Raw genomic sequence first — 17,173 nt, forward strand, 5'->3', positions numbered from 1 at the left:
AGAGTGACTTTAAATCCCAGCTGTGAAAATTTGAAATGGGAACACAAGATTGAAGATAAGAACAGGGGGAGAAAAGGCAGGCAGAGGGGCTCAGTTCATTCTTGACTTTTCCACAGGAGCATCACACAGAAGGAACAAGACAAAGGGGAGTTGTTGTGAGGGGAATTATCCTAAAGAAGCTGCTTCCTCCTTCCTGTATGTCACCAAGGGGTGCAAATCAGAATATGCCTTGGAACTCTTGGAAAACAGAAAAGCCAGGTCTGCTAGGACCTAGATTAAAATAAGTGTTTCCCAAGAGATGTTCTTTCATTCAGAAGTTTGTTAAGCAGATATCAATAGCCATGCTCTCTCACACATCAGATTTTCCACTTCTTGACTACCTACACTCATTACATGTCTTGAAACAATAGCCCATACAGAATTTATATTTTCCTATTTTAAATTATTTCGCATTTATTTAATCTTTCCTCCATCATGGGCTTTGAGGAGAACCTCCCAGATCAACGTGAGGTGTTCCATCTCATAATGAATGTACAGAGGAAGCAATGGGATGTAGGGCAGTAGGACAGACCTGAGAAAATCTCCACCATTCCCATACCCAGGTGCAAGGGGGATTGGAGGGGAACACCCCAAGGCAGCCCTTTCCCCATTTTCCACCACCTTGTGTCTGTGGGAAGGCAAAGAGAGATGGAACACACGGCTCTGTCCTGGGAACCTTTCCTCCAGCCCTGGTTGGGATGATCCAGCAACAAGAAATGAACCTGGGAAGAGAAAACGCTTCCACCAGGGGCCAGTGAAAGTGGATTTTACTGCAGGTATTGGGCATCCCAAAGGGAAAGAACAACTGTAGGATCAGCATCTGAATGGGCTTGGTGAAACTGCCCATCCTGGGAGGATTCCTGCTCTCATCAACCTCACCCAGCAAGAGGAAAGGGAAAGGCAGCAAGGAGCACTCCCTGTGGGAGGCAGGGAAGGGCAAATTTCCCTGCAGACAAGTTCCCTCTGTGGATCTCCTGTGTGGAAGCCAAAAGAGCACAGCACTCAAGGACACAGGAAGGTGGGAGAGGGGAAGTTCAACCCTTGAGTTTACAGGAGGGGAGAACACCAACTATCAAAATTTTTCTTCCCTTAAGGCTGGCAAAAAAAATCTCAGACATATCTGAAGTCAATATTTCAGCTTCTTAGTGGGAGCTCACCTGGCTTCAAACCCCATGGAAACATGGAAACCCCTGTGCTCAATTTTGATGAAGAAGGACATGTAAAAATTGCATTTCCAAAATTATTAAATAAACAAGCACTGCTAATTGGCAGCATTCTGCTCTGCAGTGCTAAATTCTGCTCACATTTGCAAGGGCAGAAATCCAGCCCAATGCCTTGGGCTGCACCAGAACTCTTGGGTATTTTTTTTGCACCAGAACTCTTGGGTATTTTTCTGCCTGTCAGGAGGAATATTTTCACTCCTAATACGCAACACTTTAGGGAGATATTTGGAAAAAAAGTGGAATACTGAAGTGGCCTCACTGGCTCAGCCCAGTCCCTTAGTTTCCAGATAATAAGATCTCAGGAAAAAGATTCACAAATCTCTCTAATATTCAATCTTTGTCACTTGCAACTGTCCATGTACAAGACAATTAAAAAACTAGAGGAATATAATTACAACAGATGCATTAAAAAAAGGAGAATGTGTATTAAATATTCCTTACTGATATGATTAGTATCAATATGAAATGGATATATACTATGAAATTTATAGAAATGATTATTTAAATATATTTAAATATTAATAATCTGTAGTACAAAATACTAATCTTAGTACTAAATACTCCTTATTGATAGTATTTTTATAGGAACCACCCCTGTTTCTACAGAAGTATTTCTGTGATTTTCATAGCAGATATTTGAATCTCTCAGAGTCCTGTCCTGACACAAATTCATGGGGTTTTGTGCTTGATTCCATGTTAGAAAAAATACATTTTGCTGAAGCAGTAGTTCTTTAGACATTTGTAGCTCACACACAACTGGTGCTCATCCTGCTGGTATCTTTTAAGAATAAAAACTACAGGGAGCTGATTAAAGGACAGATCCAACAGAGTTTAAATTCCACCCTGATCCCTGGAGGTTTTTTCCCACTAAGAAAAATTTCCAAGACCTCTTGAAAGATTGAAACAGAAGAACTGAAAGAAATTACGATAATTGATGAAATCCCTTTTAAGTCAACAGCCTTAAAACATTCCCATTTGTGCACGACCACACCAGTGACTCCAAAATTAAATTCACAGAGGCCTTTCTGCTATAACTTAGATATTTCCTATTTTTTGTAGACATCAGATAAGGACTTCTCAGTGCTTTTTACATCAACTTCAGCTAGATTTTTTTTATTTCACTCATTAAATCTACCTGAAACCATTTAGAAAAGCACAGAGGCAGTGCAGTGAGTACACTGAGAGCAGGCTGTCTCTCTAAATGGACATGGGATGCTCTTAGTTTTGATTTTTTGGCTATTTCCAGAGTGCATTTGAGATAAGGAACATTCATTTGGCCTTCCCTTAACAGAGAAGCACTTCCAGAGAAGAAAACTTTTCAGTGTTCCTTCAATAATGGTGCTTGAGGGAATATTGCTATTGGTGAGAAACGTTGGGTAATTAAATATTCAAAGTGTTAATTTGAAATGGGTGAGATGCAGCTTGGCTCAAGGCATGAAGTGTTCTCCAGGAATATTTGTCACAGATTGACAGCACGGTGTGCAGATAAAGCCCAAGGCTATAGACCCAAAGTTGAAGTTTCCATTTCTGAATCAATAATCAGCGCCAACAATCAGCCTGCTCAGGGCTGTGGGGCCACGGCTCCTCCTCAGGCACAAGCTGATTGTAGAGTTTGGTGAAAATCCAAAGAGGAGGATGTGAAAATCCCTCAGACCTGTGGGGTGCTGGGGGTGGGCAGAGACTTCAGCCTGGAAGGTTCTGCAGAAACCCCAAAGTGAGGGAGCTGAGCAGCTTGGGATGAGGAATGGGATATCCAACTCCTCATATCCTGAGGAACCCTGGGTGGGCACAGCCTTGCTCTGACCTTGCCCTGAGCCAGCCAAGCCCAGGGTCTGGACTGGCACATCCAGCAGGCAGGACAGGATCAGACACACCCAGAGGACTCCAGCATGAAGGAAGAATGAGGAAGGAGCTACTGAATGTCCCTGTCACCAGAGGCGTTCAGAAAGTGCCCAGAAATCTCTGTCCTGAGAGCATCCCTGTGTTCACTGCCAAGTGGAGCAGCTGGGTGCAGAACCAGTAACTCAGCTGAGCTGACACAAGCTGGAATGTTTCCTTGAGGAGCTCAGAGCCCAGGGCCCAGCTCAGAGCCCACCCTGCCTGCCCAGGCTCAGCTCAGCTCAGAGCCCAGCCCTGCCTGCCCAGGCTCAGCTCAGCTCAGAGCCCGGCCCTGCCTGCCCAGGCTCAGCTCAGCTCAGAGCCCAGCCCTGCCTGCCCAGGCTCAGCTCAGAGCCCAGCCCTGCCTGCCCAGGCTCAGCTCAGCTCAGAGCCCTCTCCCAGGTCACTCTGTCCCCACAGTGTGGCAGAGCCCTGACCTGTGCAGGATGAATCCCACGGGGATGACTACCACCCGTTGTCTCAGAAGAGCTGAGTTATTTTTCTTTCCCAGACTGCAGAAATCCCTCTCATTCTCCTCCACTCTCACAACTCTTTTGTTTGTCTCTCAACTTGCTGTGCTTGGCCTCTGGCCACAGCCCTGATTCCTGCCCCGATGGAGGGTGACAGCTCTGCCTTTGAAAGAATTCCAAGGCTGCTGTTGGGCTGACCAGCAGGGAACAGCCCTGTCCAGCCCTCCCTGGCCTCTCCCACATTGCTCCCCTTCTTTCCCAGAAACCTGCAGTCTTGGAAAAGGCAGAGAGAGAGCTGATCAGAGTTCCCAGAAGAGGTTTTTAAGCAACAGATGAACTTTAAGCACACAGAGAGAACGCTGGAGCTGGAAGGGACATCAGAGGACATCCAGACCATCCTCTTGTCCTAAGGCACATCCAGCTGTACCTACACTGCTGGCAGATCTTTGCCCCACTGGCTCTTACTGGATTCCAGTCATAGGCAGTTTAACTGGCAAATCTTATTTCAATTTAATCCTTTCAGTCCTAGTCTGAGTGTGGACATGGAGAACTCATTCCTCATATCCTTCAGTTTCAACAGGAATTTAAAATACATCTCTGCAAGCAGTGACAGCTCACTCTGCCCAGGGTGCCTGAAATTTGTGTCTACAAAACACTCTTGTGCCTTTGCCAGCAGCAGAGCCTCCCCTCAGTTCTGACAGGGAACCAGGGAATTTCCTGAGCTGGAAGGGACCCACCAGGATCACCGAGTCCAACTGCTGGCCCTGCACCCACAGAAGTGACCACAGGCTCACTGGTTTGTATTTCCCACATTTCTGCTCTCTTTTCTTGGAAGATCTCCCTCTTAAGTGGGGCCTTAATCCCACCGACCTTGCAGATTTCATTTTCTCACCAGCTAAAAGTGCTTTACACTTGCAACAAAAGTTTGTGCAGAACTGAAAACCTGCTCTGCACGAGACAAAGCGTTTGCAGAGAGCCTAAGAGTGCATTTCCTGCATTACTGAATTTCCTACCCACTCATCTCAGTCTTGGCTCATTTCCTATTGTGATTGATGCTCAGCTGGCAAGATGAGAGGAGGTGAAATTCTGATTTAACACTTGCAGTGCAGTTTGGTTGTGGATTGGTTTGTTTTTTTTTAAATTACCCAGTTTGTTATAGCATTTTTGTCTCTCACATTGCTAACCTGGAAACAGAAAGGTGCAATAGTACATGTGCTCTGATAACATTTAGTTTTTTCACCTTGAAGAGGATAACTGCAACAAGATTTAACAGGTTGAAAACCTTTTCTGTTTTACCTTTCAATGTTCCTGAGGCACAAAATGAAGCCACAGCTGTCCCACTGTAGCTTGTGCAGCACACCAGCCTGAGCCTGGCACTTACCCAGTGGAGGGGTTCATGATGCAGCCCCCTTTATCAGTGGAAGCTTTGCAGTTGCAGCCCCTCTCCAGTGTGTCGTGATTCATCCCAAAATTGTGCCCCAGCTCATGAGCCAGCGTCACTGCTGCACCCAGAGGGTTTTCTGAGTGATCCTTCAAAACAAAATCCACAGGAGAACCAGTCAGCTCAGCATCCAAACCCAACTCGAGGCACACATTCCCCCTCTAAGGTCCTATTGCCTGTCCTTTGACATGTTTTATAAGTTTAGCAGCTGAAGTTACTCTGTTGTTAAACAAACTCAAGTTTAAATTCATCCCTGTATAGGGCAGAGTGGGAATTTCAGGACAGCCCTCCTGGCCACCCAGTTTTCCCATCGGACATTTGAAACCATTGAGCAGCTGTGAACATCTCTTTATTGGGGCTTAAAATTCTGCTGTTGAAGAATTTTAAGCCCCAAACCCCCAAGTGCCAGCAGTGGCAGAGAGAGGTCACCAGACATGGAGTGTAGGAAAGGGCAATAATGTAGGGGTGAGGATGAGTGTGGTGAGGGAGAAGTGAGAAGTCCTTCATGTCAGGAGGCAAATTAAAAATGCAGCAAGAGATTTCACTCAGTCTATTTAACTTGCTTCAGACTGTTTCTTTAATATCAAAATGTCCAAGATTTCACAAGCCTTTTAAGAAAAAACCAAGAACCTTTAAAAATCTCCTTTTTAAAATGAAAGGCCAAAGTAAGCCAAAATCTTCCATGGCCTCTTATTAACCTATAAATGCTCTAAATGTTGAAAGTGTCAGTTTGAAATGTTAACATTAATCCATGTTTAAATGCTGATTTTTGGGACAATCATTTCTGAGAAATTCACTGCATGATTTGAGTACAGGCTGCTGATCAGAATGATGTTTTGGCTTAACCACAAGTAAGAGACCTTTCCACACTGATCATTTTCCTTGAGGGAAAAAAAAATCCACTACACTTGTAAGAAAGCTTTCCCTGAAGGCATAAACATGTAATATAAATGCATGATCCACTATTTATCAGTCAGTAAATGGAATTACTGTGTACAGCTGCCTGCTCTAGAAGCGTGCATGAATATATTCACTTTAAATAACTCTTTCAGCATCATCTAAGCCAAACTCCAGACAAAAAAGAAGTGAAAGGTAAAACTGTCTAAAACATTATCTATGTACTAATGGAGGACTTAGTACATGACTTGGGGTAGATTTAAGAGTCTCTTCTTTCATCTGTCTGGGCTAATATTTTTAGTAAATAATTTCTCAAATAGCAAACAAAATCTTGAAGAGAATACAGTCATTCTGCACAAGACAAAATGTTCCTTCTGTAATTGAAACAAACTCAAAATAATTCTATATGTTCACAAAATCTCTCACTAAAAAAAAATTCCTGAATTTTAAAATCTTGATATAAAAATCTTGTGACAGGCAGTTTATGTGCAGTTTGTCCTGCACAACACCTACATAATGAGATATCTTATCTAGATACTGGTCTGACACAGATGGATTTATCTTTGTGCAACAGTAATTGATGGAATACTTAGAGAATTCAGTGTAATTGAACCTGATGTCAGAAAAAGAGCACAACCTCTCACTCAAATGGAAAAAAGTGCAGGGCTGAAGATTAAGAAAACAGCAAAATAATTCCATATAATTTACCACTGAGTCACTGGATGATGCCTTGAAATTCAGGCTATCTGGTCAAGGCAGAAACTCCTCACTGAGCTACAGACACACAGCAAATTGAGCTCAGACTTTCTTTATTTTTCCAGTATCTCCTCCACTTACTGAGCAGTGATTATATTTCTCTGAATACTCTGAAGCTGTCAACTAAAACTAAAAATAAGGATTCACACAGTCCACTCCAGAAGTGGAGCAATAAATGATGTGAAATGTAATTTGGGACTTGAAAAGGCAAACAATTATTCTGGCCCATGCGGTTCTCATTACTTGCTCAGATCCACTTGGAATGCAATTTTATCAGCTTCTAGAGAGGGTTTTTAGAAGGAGGAATGTGATGCCTCAGCAAAAGAGGTTATTTGAAGACAGCATAAATGAAGATTATCAAAACAAACAGTGACATGTTCCATTTGATACCGAGACCGTTTAAGAATCACAAGGACTAAAGAAATGAATAGCAATGTGACTTTGATTTATTCCACCAGGGTCCTTCAAAGTTAACTTGAGCAGTAAAAGTCATTACCAAACACATTTCACAACCACTGAATAAGCAACCATCTACTGTTAAGGCATTATAAGCTGTTGCACAAAACATGCAGCTGCTTTCAGCTGAATTCTTCTTCATTCCACTGGGATTTAAATCAAATCCTAATCATTAAATGCTGTCACCTACAGATCCAACAGGCAAATGCCCTGCTCCTGGTATTTTCAGTATGTTCACTCGGTTCATGGAGTCACAGGATGGTTTGAATTGGAAAAGACCTCAAAAATCATCCAGTCCCAACCCCACCTTCCCCTGTCCCAGGTGCTCCAAGCCCAATGTCCAGCCTGGCCTTGGGCACTGCCAGGGATCCAGGGGCAGCCACAGCTGCTCTGGGCACCCTGTGCCAGGGCCTGCCCACCCTCACAGGGGACAATTTCCTCCTAATATCCAACATAAGTCCCTCCTCTGTAAGTTTAAAACCCTTCTCCCTTGCCCCATCACCATCTGCCCAGATAAAAAGTCACTTTCCTCTTCTCTCAGAAATATTTTACTTTTAAATCCATGAATTCAGTGGGCAACCTTTGGAAACAGAAGAATGAAGACTGAATCACGTCAAAGACTTGCTTTAATGTCAACTTCTCTTTGGTTTTTCTGTGACACTACAGAAACTTCACAGGGAAATGAAATGATAAAGGTCTTGTTAAAGCTCCTCACACTCACATGGCTGCTCTCCCTGCTTTGAGTTCCTCTGCAAATTAATGGCAGACAGGGTGTCACCCACTGAGAGAGCTCAGCCCTATAGAAAAGAGACAGGCAGGCTCCCAGGGAGGCATGACAGAGGAATTTAGATCATACAGTAGAGCTGACTAACTGCAAAAAGAACCAGGAAAATCACATCAGACAAGAGTCACTCCAGATTTTGTATTCAAATGTCATTTCTGACGCAGTCTCTCATTGTCTTCTCTTCCAGAACAGGTTTTAAAGTGTGGAAGCTTTTGGTGTTGAGCGCTGGGGGTGGGATGGGTGAGAAATTGGCTGAATTATGAGGTTGGCCAAATGTTCATTTGTGCAGTGTTGAGACACCTGAGCCCCTGACCTTCCCAGGCTGAGAGTGATTCATTCTTTCATAGAATCACAGAATCTTTTAGGTGGAAAAGACCTTTAAGATCATGGAGTCCAACCATGCCCCAGCAGCACTGCCAAGGCCACCACTGCCCCATGTTCCCAAGTGCCACCTCCACAGGGTTTTAAATCCCTCCAGGAGTGGGGACTCCACTTCTGCCCTGGGCAGCTGTGCCAGGGTACAGGTACCAATAAATAGAAATATGTTTAGTCTGTGCCTGAATCAGCCTTTGCCAACTCAGGGGATGGTTGGGCAGCTGCACTTTTGGGTTTTGGGGTGAGTGTTTGCTTCATTTGGATTTGGCTTCATTTTGAGTATTTGTTTAAAGAGCCACAGAACATTTCTGGTTATTCTGTGCAAGTTGCAATTTAATTTGCACCTCAAAAGCTTAAATTCACTGAGTCTCTGGGTAACATCGTGCTCCCCTTCATGGCAGGAGATTCATTCTGGCCCAGGACTCTTCCACAGAGCCTGGGTTTCTCCTGGACATATATATCAGTCCCCTCTCCATGGGAACATTCTAAAGAAATGCTGATTTTTGTTTTCTTGTTACTGGAATGAACTATTTGTAATTATTTCTCTTTAAAATGACAGCTTCCAGAGCAAAGAGAACTGACTTGGCTGTAAATTACACTGTGGAGTGTTTTCAATCTTATGCTAAAAAATAAAAAGGACAAAAAGTCATCATTAAGGGCATCTCTGACTGCAGATAAAGCCAAAGCAGTGACTGCAGGGCTGAGTCAAATGGGTAAAATGGGGCTCTCTGCCTCATCTGTGCCTTTACCAAGACTTGGGAGTGCACTGAGACACTCCTACAGCTTTCTTCCTTTTTTTCCTCCCTTTCCTTTTGTACCTGTCCCCCAGGTACCCAGTGATTAAGTGTTACAGACAGCAATTACAGACTCAGCTTCTCAAGCTATCAAGAGCCTGAAACCTTTGTCTTTTCTACAACTTTGACACAACTTTTCCCAAATTATGTGATTTGATTGTTCTAGTTTAAAGCTTCTTCCCTCTGTCTTAGCACAAAACACTGCAAAACTGAAATTTAAAAAAAGAAAAAAATCAGAAAAGAAAATACATCAGAACTCCTTCCAGAGATTGGACAAGATGTTTGCTTGTGTGTTCACCATGTCTTGCATCTAACAACAACAGTAGTGCCCTGGGAGAGACTCAGCTGGAATAAATGCTGCCATTGTTTGTTCTCTCTGTCTGGCAATGCAATAAAACCACTGCTGCAAAGATGGAAAATAAGGCCTAACACAGGAAACTCTATAAATACAGAATAAAATCAATATAATAAAAGATTCAGGATAGACTGCTGCTGCCTGTAACACAAGTATACTCTAGTGTATAACAAATACATCTTCTGGTTCTCTTCCTTCGCAGCACCTCAGCACCTGGTTCAAAAACAATTAGAGGAATAAACTCCTGGCAAAGAGGCCCTGCTATATTTTAACGCAATATTTTGGTTTTTTTTCACTATGGAAACTATCATTTACAAGCAATCTGAAGGGGGATATGAACGACAGAGAGACGGAAAATGGGCCAGATGGGGCTGGTTCAGGAGGCAGGACTGCAGGTCCTGGTGTGGTGTCACCCCAGCTGGGCCAGCCCGAGTGGCTGAGAGCTTGCCCCACTTACCATGACGACCCCTCCAGACTGCTCTGCTGTGCACATGCTCATGATGGGAGCCATGCCAATGGTCGTCCCCTGGAAGTACACCCCGCTGCAGGAGGGGGAGAGGAGACAGAGCCACCAGTCAGTGCCAAGATAACGCCCTGTCCTTCCCAGCTCTGGGCTCCTGCCACCCTCAAACAAAGGCCCCCTTTCTGCCCCTCTCATCTGCAGCTCTAAAGCAAAGGAAAGCCCAGATGGGCTGTGCTGCCTCAGCTGAACTGAGCCACGGTGTCCCAGCTCTTGGAACATCCATTGGGACACCCCCAATGGAGCATCTCCATTGGATCATCCCCAATGGATCACCCTCACTGGATCACCCTCAGTGGGTCACCCTCAATGGATCATCCCCATTGGATCACCCTCACTGGATCACTCCCAGTGGATCACCCCCAATGGATCACCCCCCATGGGTCACTCCCATTGGATTAACCCAATGGATCACCCACACTGGATCACCCAAATGGATCACCCTTATTGGATCATCCCCCAACAGATCACCCCCATTGGGTCACTCCCAATGGATCACCCTCATTGGATCACCCCCAATGGATCACCCCCATTGGGTCACTCCCAATGGATCACCCTCATTGGATCACCCCCAATGGATCACCCCCATTGGGTCACTCCCAATGGATCACCCTCATTGGATCACCCCCAATGGATCACCCCCATTGGGTCACTCCCAATGGATCACCCTCATTGGATCACCCCCAATGGATCACCCCCATTGGGTCCCTCCCAATGGATCACTCCCATTGGATCACCCTCCTTAGTTTTTACTGCTGCAACAGGGTCCTTCTTCCCTTCCTTTGTTTCTGAAGTGGGGAACAGGAGTACAAGCATAAAAATGATGTTTGTAACTCAAAGAAGGGCTGTTGTAATGCAGGGGGAAGTTTATGTGCTACTTGTGATGATGCACAGCCTTGAATGTAATAATTTCAAACCAAGTGTTATTATACATATAGAGCAATCGAATATCTCAGGGGGGACAGTTTGGAAAGGCTCAATTTATTCTCATTCAGGTAATGTAAGAAGTAAATAACTCCTTTTAATTACTGAGACATCAGTTGTGTTTATCTGCTCAGTATAAGGAATAGACAATTGGTCAAAATAATACCTATTCAACAAAGAGGTATTCCTCTTACCTTTTGTTTTTTAGAGTGCTTTTACTTTTACAGAACCACAGACTGGTTTGGGTTGACAGGGACCTTTACTCAATTCCTTATTCCAAGAAAAATCAGCAGGGTAAAATATGTTTATGGTTTAATTTTTAAATCATGAATGCAAATGAATTGTCTAAATCAGACAGCATTTTAAAGCATACTGAGGTCTTTTCATTAAGAAATAGGCTTCACTTAGGGTCAGAGCAGGACTGCCTTTTCCACTGACAATTCAGACTGAGAGCAGTTTTAACTGGTTATAAATTCACACCCTGTGCATGCAGCAGCTGATTACAACCTCCTGCTCTACACAAGCTGTACTCAGGACAGGCTTTGAGCACCAGGGCTGGGAGAGCAAACTCACCTGGAGCATCTGCTGCAGGGCCCTGCAGAGTGAATTTGGGTTTGATGTTTGCAGAGGGGACAGGCAAACCCTCAGGAACACAGATGTACCTTCCAAGAGCTTAGCAGCTGGGGAAGGACTCAGCACAGCTATCCTGAAATCCCTGAAATCCCCACAATCCTGGTGGGTATCAAATGCAGAGTCCAGCCTACCTGATCAGCTGTGCATTGTCGTGGGCTTTCCGAGGCAGGAGTTTGAGCTTTCTCCAGTCCAGGAACTCATGCAGGCTGGTGAAAGGGTCCTGGGAAATGGAGCACTTATCCATGTCATTCCACACCTCCACTCCCACCAGGGCCACTCGGATGTTTAGTGGCCTGTAGAACTAAAGAGAAGAGAAAAGTAGGAAATATGTGTCTAAAAAATATTTCAGACTAGAATATTTCAACAAAAACATAATGAGCTTTTCTTGTAGAGGTTAAAACAATTTCTTCTTCAGGGCAAAACACCTGACAGAACTCAGACTAAATATTTCCCAGACTTCCAGAAAACAGTTCTGACCCAACTCAATACCCATCAGGCATTCAAAGAGACCCTGTCCTACCCGACCCTGAACTCCCTGCCCATGTCCTTCAGCTCTGAAGGAACTCCAGACCATGGCAGATGAGCCTCCCAGGGCTGCCCCACCCTGGATTGCACAGATCCCATCGCAGAGGCAGAGGAACTGGGCTGTGCTATGGTTGGGGTTCACAGTAACAGCTGAAAACGAGCCAGGCTCATCAAGCCTTGCACAGAGCAGATAAACCCCAGTGATTTTATCTATTCCCCCACCAGAAAATGCCATTTTGCCTCAAGAGGGGAGCCAGAGCAACATCAGCAGAGCCACGACAACAATTCTAATGTGAGAGTAATGTGAGGAAGGAGTCAGGGGTTGATCAAGTCCAGATTTGCCTGACAGGCTGAGGAAAGCACCCAGTAGATCTTTGTCTTGTTTCCATGCATTCCAGACATTTGCAGAACACCAGCGTTTGCTGAGCATAAATTAAGCATGAAACAAAAAATATATTACAATATGCAAAATTAATTTTGAGCAGGTAACATATAAACACCTGTCCTCTGGCAATAAGTCAGCAAGACAATTATGGATGAGGTGGAGGTGTCTTCAGCAGCTTGTTTTTAATCAGGAATGCTTCTCCTTGAGCTACTGCCCTTGAAGTATCACTTGATAAGTTCTCAGATAAATTAAGACACTCTCAGTTATAATTTCACTACTAGAGTCCTAATATTTTCTGGTCATACAACCTAACAAAAATAAACTCTAATTTGTTCAAAAACCACTCTAGAGCATTCCTAGAGACTTTATTGTTTACTGTCAAGGAATTATTTCAAGACCAAAAAAATCCAGCGTATGTCTCTCTCTTATTGCTCTCACTCAGCTATCAACTCTGCTTCCTGATTTTTAATTCTGCCATCTTCCTTGGATTACACATCTCACTATCTGTGTTTTCACAGGCCTTTGTTGGCCTTACAATTGGACCTTCCCTTGTTGCTACAAATGACTTTGTTCTCCAAACTTCTCTTAAAAATAATCCTATTTTTTCCATAGGATGTTCTATAGGTGATTATCCCCACCCTCTTCCCTGGTGAATAAAATCCTAGGGCTAAATTGGGCTTTTTGTTAGGAATAGATCTTTACATCCCATATGCAGCACAGCAGTGCTCATGGCTTTGTGTATCAAAAGGCAAATGAAAGGTTTAAATTTGCTTTTCCAGGAGTTTTGCTCTGAAACACTGGAGTACCAGCAAAGCTGCAGGGCTAGCTCCTTCAGCATCCTACAGAAAGTGTGGGAAGGTTGGGAAGAGGGAAACAATCCTCATGTTCTTACCTTATCAACGTAGTTTGCAATTTCTATCAGCCTCTGCTTAATTTTTTCCACATCTTTGCCTTGTCTCTGAAACTTGGAATGTAAAGGATCAATGGACCAGCAGCACAAATGTCCCAGAGTTTCCCCCCCAGAGCCAGCACATCAGGGATCTTTGGGAATTAGGGTGCAGCCAAAATCCCCCAACAGACTTCTGCTGGATCCACAGTGTGCCCCAAAAGAAGTCCAGAATGTGGGACAGGATTTTGGTTCTCATGAAAAGATTTTAAAAAATCTCCAAGTATTATACAGGGGTCTTTTCAGAACTGATATTTTAGGAAATAGTTCTTCTCTTAGCAGGTCTTGCAAAGAGTGATTGCAACTCTCTAAGTAGCAATGTTCAAAGAGACAAAAAAAATAATAATAATAAAAAAAGGCAGCAAAATAATTCAAGCCAGGATTCAGATCTTTGCCATTCAGCTCACTGGAACATTTTTACAGCCAGTGCTGGGTGCTTTGAAGCTCCCTTTGCAAACCCTCAGGAAGGCAGTCGTGCTCCACGGAATGTGATGGCCAAGCACTGTTCCAGAAGCCCTGACAGCCCCACTGAGGGCACTGTGAGTGGCAGTGAGGACTCAACTTGCTCAAGGAATGAATATTTATTTGCCCCTTCTCCCATACTGACAGAGTTATTTCAAACTCCTTCTGAGGTATTACAAGAAATTTCGCAACCGAGTATCACTGTTGTCCTATCTTAATAATTCATTCCTTGCTCAACCCTAATTAGGGAGGATGATTTAGCTCAGAAAACATCATATTCTTGTCTGAAGCACCTTATTTGCAGCACCATGGTAACTGCACTGAGCTGCCCCTTTGCTGCTCACACAACTTTTTATTTGGCAGTTCCTTACCTCACGATTATCTGCCACAATAACAAGCTCCACGTACTTCGTTGTCTTCAGAGCCTCCCTCTTGTACTGTCAAAAAAACCATGAAAGGCTTATTTTGTTTTCAGCCCTGATACAACAAAGTGCTTGCAAGAGGAAACACACAGTGTCTCAGGTTTCCTATGTTTTACTAAGATTTTACTACACGCAGATTTACTGCGTCTTCCTCCTCCTTCTCATGGAAGTTTTCCTTACAAATCCTCTCAGGGTTTGATCACAGAAAGCAGGAGAGTGGTGCAAAGTCTCTCTCAACCTTTCAGCTTTCTGCAGTTGAAACGTTTGAGTTATCTTTCCTCACAGGAGAATATCCCCTCCAGCAGAAAGCCCTTTGCTATTTCCGAGGCACTTTTAAAGGAGAGATGAGGTAACTTCTAACAAACATTTCACACAATAGACAAACTGGTTACTAAGAAAAATGAGAGATAAAGGGATATCGAGTGAAGCAGAGAAGAGGTCAAGCAGTCAACTGATAAATTATGTAGGAAGAAAAACCCAAAAATAAAAAAGCAACTGTCAGTGTCTGGGGAAGCAAATTAATACTTGAAAAATGAAAGGCACGCATTCAATTCTCTATCTGCATATTCATATAAAATACAGGTCTAAAAGAATCATAATGCTTAACTGAAAAAACTGGAAAAAACCTGAAAAAACTGAAAAATCAGTGAAGAAATGATTTTGTAGGAGTACAAAACATGTCACAGCTCCTTTGCTACCCTAATTTTAAATGACCTATTAGTGCCTGTAAAAGTTCTGTGATTTACAGCAGCATCTATCCCATCATTCCTTCCTTGTGTCTGGACTAGAACATTTAGGGAAAAGAGGTCTCAGCAGAGTATCAGATCTTCCTGCCAGAACTTAGAGGGCTCAAACAGATGTTTGACCTACAACTGACCATGATGTCTTGAGCTGCAGCAAAGCTCTTTAACCTACAACATGACTAAAGCTTTCCAAGGAAAACTGCTCCAAGGCAAACGGAGAGATCCCCTAAGCACAGCCAGAGCTGGACATCTCCTTCCAGCCAGATTTCACAAAGTTTTCTTCATATTATCAAACTGTTCCTCTTCACTATCTGCAGATTAATGATTTTGATGTTTTGCAAGAATTAGAGGAAAAGTGAGTGATGCAATCTTTAGTATCTGACTTTCAACCTAACAATTAGTAGTGCTGCAAACTCCAGTAACTTGAAAAAAAGTTTCATTTGGACCATATTTATGGATGGAGAGAGGATTGAAGCTGCTGTTAATGAAATAAACACCAAGGATGCAAACACTCGACAGGATGACACTGAGTAGGGGCTCTGGCAAATGAGCTGAGGTAGATTGATTTAAAACTTCTGGTGCTGGGGTGTGATGTCTCTCTGACACGAGTGAGGTGCCACAAAAGGCAAATGGCCATTTGGCTGCTGTTTGAGATGGAATCAATATCTCAGACACTAAAACTCTCCCATCCTGAAATTTATTGTGAGGTCCCAAAGAGATGCATCTCCAAGGTGCCTCTCATCCTCCTCCGAGTGAAGAAGAAAAGATGACACAGGAAAATCTGAGTTCAAAGGAGCAAGGAGAGCTCTGTCACATCAGACAGTTTAGAACATTTCCCTCTTACCAAGAGTAAAACTGTTTGGACTGGAGTGAGCTGGAGAGAAATTGGCTAGCAGGCATAAAAATCACATAAGCCTCTGGTGACTGACTTGCATAACAAATCTGTTCCTGAGATTCGCCCAAAGGCTATGTGAATTCCTAGGATACAATATTTATTTATGAAATATACCTAATTATGGCTTCTTTCAGCTTGCTCTCTGCAGCCAGCTGCATCAATGCACAATCCCTTTTGCTGAGTTAATCCTTCAGAACTGAAATGAGGAGTCAGTGACACAGTCATGGGAGCTGGGGGACAATGGGCTTTGTTCCACTGACTATGGTCTCTCTCCTCTGCTTCTTCCCCCTCTGATGCTGTCCCAAACCTGCTGTCCCAGCAGCTGTACCCCTTTCTCAGCATTCCCTGCCTGGGGATTAGCATGGCGTGGATGGATACTGCAGTGGTGCAGCCTCTCTTTCCTCACGCCCTAAAAAATCCCCTCCCTGCTCCTGGTCACCAGCATCACCAAAATGGATTTTTTTCCTTGTGGCTACAGAGAAAATTCCCTGCTGCAGGAAGGGTCCTACACACCAGACATTCTGCAGGGTCCTGTCTCAACGGAGCTCAGCTGGAAAATGCTCCTTGGTGCAATTTGAGGGTCCAGTGAGTCAGGGAATGACCCAGCACTCACAGAGACCCCGCTCCAGCAGGGCACAGCTGGCCTGTGACAGCCTCTGCATCTCCTGCCCTGAGCTCCTGTTTGGATCTGGGGAGCTGAGGCTGCTGCTTGTCCCATCCTTCACCTGCACTTGCATCTAACCAAAGCCCTTGGTGATATATTGATCTCACATTTCAGCTCTGCTCAATAAGAATTTCGTGTAGGTGGTTGAGTGGAGAGTCAGGGGATAAAACCAAACAAAAATCTTCCCCCAGACCTGTCAAGAAGTCAAATATTTTAATCATGCCCTGAACCTTAGACCAGATTTCTGCTTATTTCTGTCACCCAGCATGATTTGGAGCAGCTTTATGTCTCCCCACTTTGCAGGTCATCTTTATTTGACGTGCCCACTGACAGACTGCTTAGTGACAACACTGAAATATGAAAACTCACTGCACACATGACATTTGACAGCTTTCAAAATTCCTACATTATAAGCTTAACCAACTTACTCATTAAATATATTGTACCTATCCATATGATGTGACTGCTGACAGGTTTTATAATTATGTCCACTGAACCACAGCAAAAATATTGTTCAGATATTTAAAGTGAAATTTAAGATGCAGTTGAAGCCAGCAGCAAAATGGAAGAACCATAAGGGTAATAA

The 17,173-nt window shown here is 43.7% G+C and overlaps 1 protein-coding gene across 1 annotated transcript in view; it reads right to left on the reverse strand.

Annotated features, from left to right (window-relative positions):
- ADAM12 (ADAM metallopeptidase domain 12) overlaps window positions 1-17,173 on the reverse strand; it is a 175,170-nt gene that overhangs the window by 42,405 nt on the left and 115,592 nt on the right. The window contains exons 7-11 of the mRNA XM_041415563.1: window positions 14,235-14,300; window positions 13,348-13,419; window positions 11,677-11,846; window positions 9,926-10,010; window positions 4,992-5,140 (exon numbers count right to left, since the gene is read on the reverse strand). Of these exons, the coding sequence (XP_041271497.1) occupies window positions 4,992-5,140; window positions 9,926-10,010; window positions 11,677-11,846; window positions 13,348-13,419; window positions 14,235-14,300 (542 nt within the window). The remainder of the gene's footprint in view (window positions 1-4,991; window positions 5,141-9,925; window positions 10,011-11,676; window positions 11,847-13,347; window positions 13,420-14,234; window positions 14,301-17,173) is intronic.

This window comes from Onychostruthus taczanowskii, unplaced genomic scaffold, assembly GCF_017590055.1.
Source record: "Onychostruthus taczanowskii isolate IOZ18803 unplaced genomic scaffold, ASM1759005v1 scaffold5, whole genome shotgun sequence".
NCBI classification, from domain to species: domain Eukaryota; kingdom Metazoa; phylum Chordata; class Aves; order Passeriformes; family Passeridae; genus Onychostruthus; species Onychostruthus taczanowskii.